Raw genomic sequence first — 7,183 nt, 5'->3', positions numbered from 1 at the left:
CCGTTCGTGTTCCCCCCCCTCCCCCCCCCCCCTCCTGCTGGAGTTTGCTTGTGAGTTGGCGTCTTGCCGCCTCCTGCCGTCGTCTGTTGCCCGCTACTTTTCCCATTCTTTTTTTTTGATTTCCTTCTTTGCTTCACGCGTTACGTGGCGCCGCGGCTCGCCGTCCTTCCCTTGTGTGCGGGAGTGTGTCTCCCTGGTGTTGTTGCGGCGCGGGCAGCAACGGGCAGGAGGAACCGCGCGCGAAATTCGAAGAGAAGGAAAATAAGTAACTGTGCGCCTGGCGCTGTGTGGGGGAATGTATGCTGTGGGAACGAAGTGAGAACAACGAAAGCAAGAGGCACCCGCCTGACCCTCCCAAAGGAAAAAAGAAAATGCACGGACGACGAGGAGAGGAAACAAGCAGACGCATGACTGTATTTTCTCTGTTTCGTGACCTCGGTGTGTGTATATATATATATATACATCTGTTGGTGTGTGGACATAGTTGTAGATATATATATTTTTTTCCGCTCTCCCTATTCCTCTCTGAGTGTGTGCATTCCAACCGATGTGTTTCTTGCGCCCCCCGTCACTGTGACGCATTTTCCATTTCCTTTTCTCTGATTTTTTTTAAAAAATATTATTCTCTCTTCTTACTTCTTCCGCGGTCTTCGCTGACGACATGCACCCGTCCCCCATGCACTCCGCTGCACAGTAGGGAACAAGCGAATCAAAACCTTTGAACGAAAAGCTTGGAAGGTCATACATACATACATACATATATTAAAATAATTCACTTATTAGTTTATTTCATCTCTGTGCACATATAAAGGAAATAATACTTATCTGGGGATTAGGAGAGGATTTTCGTCAAGAAGTGGCAAAATAACACACATACATCACACACATTTACGCGCAATTACTGACGGACAAGTGGAACAAGCGAAGGGAGAGGGGCATTTGAGGGGTTCTGAAAAGTCTGGGTGGGATTCATTAGGGACGGAGCCCACGAAAAAAAAAGTGAATAAGTAAACAAGGCAAGCATCACCGAATAGTCAGTGGAAGAATAAATACAATCACTGACGTCATCAACACTCAGCTGAGAGAGGCGCACGAGGTAACAAGTGAAAAGTAGACATTGAATTTCATTTGTTTGGTCATCTATTTCCGCCCCACATACGCAAATACAAGCACATTTTATTTCTTTAAATATATATATATATAGCTTCAGTTGTTGTTGTTTTTTTTCTGTTTCGTTGTGTGTGTGTTTTTTTTTGTCCCCCTGCCTTCTTTTTTTCCCCTACCGGCCTCATTGCGCTACATTTCCCGTCCGACTACCGGCCGCGGTTCCTGCACTTCTTGCTTGCAAGTGTCGAGAAAGGGACGGACCAAGAACCAGAGGTGGAGAGCGTCTCTGGACAGAGTGCTGCATATTATTAATTGGCAAGTACAACTTTATTCAGTGCACCGACCGCTGCGGTCCCACTGTGTGCTTGTAGTTTACGCAAACGAGTTGGGATATACCGTTTAATTGCGTTATTCCTTTTTTTTTAGGTTTTCGTCTGGCTTCCGCTCCATTCCGTGGGCAAGCTGCTTTCCAATCTTTGGCTGCTGCCGTTGTTGTTGCTGCTGTTTATTCCTTGCAGCTGCCTGCGCATCGGTGATATTTGAGCGGGGATTCTTGTTATTGCTGTTGTGAGTGTTGCCGGCGTAAATCTTTCCTTTTGGCCATTCAACGCAAGATGGGAAAATTTTTGGGGTTGAGTTCTTCGGAGCTCAAGGCCCTCAGCCTCCCTTCCTCTCTGCGTTTCCTCCTCGGCGTGGAGTATGATGTTTTGATGTGTGTGACAGAAGTGGGCAAGCGCCGAGCGTGTACGATCCGCTTTCCTACTCTGGGAAACAACTTTCAGAAACTCCTCGAACTTTGCGCGGAGCGCTTCGGACTTGTCTGCACACACCATGAGGATCACTCACTTCTCTCCGGGACGGCCGTGATACCGCCGTTACGCTACATTGATTACTTACCCGGGGCATTGCATGCGGAGGAGTTGCTGGGTTGCCTCGGGGTGAAACCTGTAACAGCTCCAAGGCGTTGTGGGGCATCGTTACACGACTTCGTGGCATCCTTTATTGATTACAGTGAGTACAATACAGATGCTTCACTTGTCGATGTGCATGGCACTGGGTTTTACTTGACGATAGACCATGGTCTCTCTATGGCCACCCATAGCCATCTCGTGAAGATCAACTTTCACAAGGGTTTTAGTTTGGAGGAGGCACTTCGTGAATTTGAGGAGTTTAGTGGTTGGAGTACATTCGACATACGCTTTGAAGACGTGGATGACAAACTTGCGGGCGGGGTTGTAGTGATGCCCTCGGTTCAGGACGCGTGTGATCTGTTTGAAAAGTACGAGGATGAGGACTCCGACGATGAAGGGGAGATACTGCCATTTATGCTTCGCCCAGTCGCCCCACTCACGTCGGTGCCTTCTGTGGAGGATTCTGCCTTGAAAAAGCTGCGGGATCAGCACTGGGGGGAAATTGAAAAATTCTGGGAACGCTTCCCGAAGTGGAAAAATTGTGTCGTGGTTTCAAACCTCTACGACTCTGCCTCACTGGAGGAGACGCTGCCGCTGTTTAAAGGTCTCACCATCACGACCTCCTCAGTGGTGGAGGACAACTCACCCGCGCGGCGACGACGCGTCTTCGTGACCTTTGCGACCCCTGATGACGCCAAAAAAGCGCTTTTTGTGGACGGCAAGAGCACGAAGGGGAAAACGTTGCGGGTGCAGGTGTCACCGCCGTACCTCAATGAAAGCCGTCGGGGGCGCGTGCTGGGAAGTCGACCGCCCTCGCTTTCAGAGCCATCCGCACAACCGCCGGGCGCAGAGGCGCATGCAGGGTCTTTGAGTCCTCCGCTTCACCTGCAAGAAAAACGTGACGCTGCTGCTGGCGGAAATTCCGAGGTCGCCTCCACGCCGGCGGGAAGAGAAGGAGGTAGTAGGAGAGTTGGCGATGAGAAGTGCTGGAATACGCCTGCGTTGTCGAGCAGCACACCGACACATGCCTCCACCCCAGCTGCCCTGCCGGCTGCGCTCGCATCTAGGGAGGGAGGAAGCCAAAGGAAGACAGTGCAGCTGCCAATACAGCCACACTGTAGTCCACCTCTGTTAGCATCCACGATGAATGCAAATGCCAGAGAGTTTATTCCGTCCTCAACATATCAGTCAGCCGCCACCTCAACTGACTACTACCCGTCGCCAATGCAAATGGCCTTCGTGCACGAGGGTTACGGGCCGCCGCCACCTTGTTACCCCACCGTCGCTGTGGCACCTGTTAGTGTGGTTGGTTCAATGGCTGCTGTGCACCGAAGTTCAAGAGGCGGGGCGGCCCCACCGCCGTACGCCGCGCCGCCGCCGTATGCTATCGCCACTGGACAGAATATACAAATCATGCCATCACCGCCGCCACCACCACCACCGCCGCCGCCGCCGCCACCACCACCGCCATCGGCATCACCACATATTTGAACCGCCGGCGAGAAACAAACTGAAGGTGCGGGCAGGTTGCCAAAGCGGAAAGCAGAAAACGGAGGGAGAAGGAGCGAGAAAAAAGAAGAATATAATGATAATAATAAACGAGGGAAAAGAGCAGAAACAAAAAGTAAAAAAGCGAAGCGCATCCGTTGATGACCAACACCGCCTGTCACCTTCGCTTTCCACCCACGCAAGCTTCCTATTGGGGCAGGGCAAAGGTCCCGCAGGCAAGGTGGGAACAAGAGAGACGTAATGACTTGACTCAGAGAGTAATTGCAGCATCTTTTTGTTGTTGGTGTTGCTTAAAAAAAAAGATTTTTTTATTTTCTTTTATCAAGGAATGTCAAATGTTATAAAAAAAAGAGGAAGAAAATATGGAATTGCAGAAGGGAAAGAAATACAGATCAGTGATGTCACTTGGTACGTCGCCCCGTATGCGTGGTTTCCACCACACATGTTTACATTGAGATTGATAAGGCAAGGGGGCTGCTGACCCACGCCACACTGTGGTCTCTGGTTTCATTCCTGCCGCTGTTGTCGTTGGGGTTTCGGGGCGTCTACTGAACACGCGGGCGGCGGCACCGCTGAAGTAGGCCGTGTGACTTTTGTTTCCCTCTTTTCCTCCGTCTCGTTCCTTGACAAGTGAAAACGCCGCTGGAGAAGTTGCTGTTCCCAAGTTTGGTAAGAAGCGGTAAAAGGGCAGAGACGACAGTGAAGGAGGGAAAGGGTGGGCGGGTGGGGAAAAAGGAAGTATTGAATCGGGGAGAGGGAAACTCAATCCACACGAAGCAAAGGAGAGAGCCGGCCTTGTATTGAACGAAGCATCTTCAAACGACAAGAGTGTAAAGGAATGGATGACAATAAAAATATTTTTGCAGCTTCGGGTCGTGTGGGGTGTCGCGGACAACAAAATCAACTGGAGTTGTTCGAGCAAATTGTCGTTGTTATGCGCCATGGAGAGCGCCGCGACGGGGCGGTTGGCGCTGAACCAGAGGCTGATCCCCCGCTGACTGAGAGCGGTGCGGCGCAGATTGCGAAAACTGCCGAAAAACTTCGTGTCATGCTGGGAGAAAAAAAAGCAAGAGAAATGCTTATTATTGTTTCGCCCTTTTTACGGACGCGTCAAACCGCCGAAGTGTTGCGCCAGTGTGGAATTGGTGCTTTAGAGCCTCCACTTGTCGACAACACTCTTTGTGAGGTGTACGGACCCTTGCGGATAAAGGGCATCACTGCCCAAGTGTTGCCGGATGCGGTCGTGAAGAAGGGTTCTGGTAAATTACCGCAGTGGGGGGAGTCTATTGAACTGGCGTCAGAGCGCTACGTAGAGAATATGCTCCGTAACTCCCACAGTTATCCACATAATAATTTATTACTTGTAACCCACGGAGACGCCATAAGTGCTATTGTAACGGCCTTGTATCCAACGCGCGTTGTGTACGAGACAGAATATCTCTCCTTCATTGCTCTTAAGGGAGGCTCAAAAAGTGGATCTGGTGGTGGCACAGACTCGTATCGGTTGTTTAACTCGAGCGGAGTACGTTGGATCGAGGACGCTCTTAGCGCGACGCGGCATTCAAATGAGTCTAGCGGTGAGTATCACCGCATGAATTTTGTTGTCAATGCGATTGACGGATCCCGGGATACGACTAATGGTTCTCATGATGTAACAGAAAATGCCTCCGCAGGAACTACTATTTTGTTCCGCCTTATGCTAATTAGTTCACAGGCTTTGACGCTGCCTCTGTGGTCTCATGGAGGCAGTGCTGCGATTTACGTGGGTGTGGTTATTGCTCTGGAGTTGGTTTCGGTTGCTCACTCTCTGAGGTTGTTGCGTTGCGTGCAGTCAGATGTGACGTCCAGCTCCGTGGAGCATATCCGTAGGCTGACGCCACGCCAAATCGCCTTCCTTGGGTGTGGCATAAGTCCAAAACTGCAAAGGTGCGTTCTCTCCCTTGGAATGTCTCTTGTAAAGGCGGTTGGAATATTTGTGTTATGCATGATCGTTGCCACATTCGCAACGGCATTTAGCAAGTCGCAGTTTGTTGTCATGCGAGAGTCGTATGCCGCGGCCTTTGCATCAGGCAGGAAGTTTATTGTGTTTGTTTTATTTGTGGTGTTTGATACACTTCGCAGGTTCTATGAGGTGGAACATTTGGCATAAAAACGTATGGCCATTATTGTTTTTTTTTTTTTGGGGGGGTGTGGGGAGTGGGGAGTTATTCCATTAGCAATGATTCTCCGAGGTATTTGGGGGGTGATGTTTTTTTTTTTTTGTGTCTACGTCTGCATGAGTATATCTAGTCAAAGGGGCCGTCCCAGTAAACAAGACGACGCAATCAATGCTCAACTTTCAGCGACAGGAATATTAGTTGTCCTCTTTTCTTTTTCATTGACCGCTTGTTCTGTTGACGCATAACCCAGCCCACACCTTTTACACCCCAACAATACCCTTCCCACTCCCCCCCCCTCGCTTTTCTCATGTTGTTGCTTTGATTCGATACCTGCGGCGCTTCCTCGCAGCGGATGCTGCTTCCAAAGGATGTGGACGTGAGGGTAGCGGGATGCGTAAAGAGCGAGGGCGGACGTGTCCCTATCGAAGTGCTCTGCGAAATTTGTGGTGGGGGGATACCACAATATGTTTCCCTGCGTATTTCCACTCCGTGCCTTCTTGAAGCGCGACTCACCACCCCACACATTTGCTGCTGTTGTTGTTGTTGTCGTTGTTTGGGGTTCTTCTTCCTCCATAGCAGCTGAGAGAGGGGGCGGCAAGAGAAGGTGCGCGGGGAAAGGTGTAGAGGGTGTGCTGCCATTCACCAACACCGCTCATCTCTTCATGAACGCAGAGACAGGCGACGACGAAGCCACGGCAAGGTTGGTGTCTCGCCTGGCACAGCGTTCCACGCTGTCGAGTGACGCCAAACCCTTTATTCCCTCATTCCTGCAAGCACCAGCAGCCACAGCAGAAGCACAGGAGGCAAATGTAGAGGCGGACAACGCCGTCGAGTTGAGGGGAGGCGAGATGCTTGGAACTGGGTTGGAGCAACTTTACCGCAACTCTGACACTTACGTGCAGCTGCCCTCGGTTGAAAGCCTGGCAACCACGGCAGCCGTCGCTTCCACGGCCCTCCGCACATTTGGAGGTATGACGGAGGAACAGTTACAGCAGTTGGAAGAGTACCTGTGGGATCCTTCCCAAGAGAAGCATGGGTCGGACGAGGACGACGAACGCGTATTTGTCAACGACGATGACGGCATGGCTCCGGATGAGGAAGAGTGGCTCTTTAACCAGATGTTGGAAGCAGCAGGTGCCGCGCAGAGCGAGACGGTTCAGAACGGTACGGCGGAGCACCCATGAATTATGCGTCACAAACACGGCCGCAAGTGCACGAACCCAATGAGGCGAATGCGGGGGGGGGGGGAAGAAAAACCGACACAAACAAAAATGACTGCAGTGTTTCGGGATGCCGCAAGTCCGGTGTCACGAAGGATGTGTGAGCTTCTGTAGGTAAAGCAAGGACAATTGGTTGGTGTTCGCCGTCTCTTGTGCGTTTTGTGCCCCTGCCGCATGAAATGGATGGTTGGAACAGTGGAAGCGAATAGCGAAGCAGGGGATATAAAAAATCAACAACCAAAGCAAACACAACAGAACCTTTCTTCTTATTCCCGGC

At 51.0% G+C, this 7,183-nt stretch overlaps 3 protein-coding genes across 3 annotated transcripts, besides 6 other annotated features; all 3 read left to right on the top strand.

Moving 5' to 3' along the window:
* Positions 1-11: 11 nt before the first annotated feature.
* Positions 12-35: a microsatellite.
* Positions 36-445: 410 nt separating this feature from the next.
* Positions 446-500: a microsatellite.
* Positions 501-740: 240 nt separating this feature from the next.
* Positions 741-763: a microsatellite.
* A 446-nt stretch (positions 764-1,209) lies between these two features.
* Positions 1,210-1,257: a microsatellite.
* A 464-nt stretch (positions 1,258-1,721) lies between these two features.
* Tco025E_08439 (putative RNA-binding protein) lies at positions 1,722-3,509 on the top strand (the record flags this gene model as incomplete). Its single annotated transcript, XM_029375288.1, has 1 exon — positions 1,722-3,509. One exon carries the CDS (start codon positions 1,722-1,724, stop codon positions 3,507-3,509), a length of 1,788 nt encoding a protein of 595 aa, XP_029224597.1.
* Positions 3,510-3,550: 41 nt separating this feature from the next.
* Positions 3,551-3,599: a microsatellite.
* Positions 3,600-4,365: 766 nt separating this feature from the next.
* Positions 4,366-5,676, top strand: Tco025E_08438 (uncharacterized protein; the record flags this gene model as incomplete). The annotated part of the gene is made up of 1 exon (XM_029375287.1): positions 4,366-5,676. The coding sequence occupies one exon, from the start codon at positions 4,366-4,368 to the stop codon at positions 5,674-5,676; it is 1,311 nt and encodes a 436-aa protein (XP_029224596.1).
* A 535-nt stretch (positions 5,677-6,211) lies between these two features.
* Positions 6,212-6,240: a microsatellite.
* Positions 6,241-6,348: 108 nt separating this feature from the next.
* On the top strand, positions 6,349-6,870 carry Tco025E_08437 (uncharacterized protein; the record flags this gene model as incomplete). Its single annotated transcript, XM_029375286.1, has 1 exon — positions 6,349-6,870. The coding sequence occupies one exon, from the start codon at positions 6,349-6,351 to the stop codon at positions 6,868-6,870; it is 522 nt and encodes a 173-aa protein (XP_029224595.1).
* Positions 6,871-7,183: the final 313 nt, after the last annotated feature.

This window comes from Trypanosoma conorhini (genome assembly GCF_003719485.1).
Source record: "Trypanosoma conorhini strain 025E chromosome Unknown Tco_14.4_contig_00782, whole genome shotgun sequence".
Lineage (NCBI taxonomy): Eukaryota > Euglenozoa > Kinetoplastea > Trypanosomatida > Trypanosomatidae > Trypanosoma > Trypanosoma conorhini.
The sequence above is the reverse complement of the archived record's forward strand: the minus strand, read 5'-3'. Positions and strand labels throughout refer to the sequence as shown.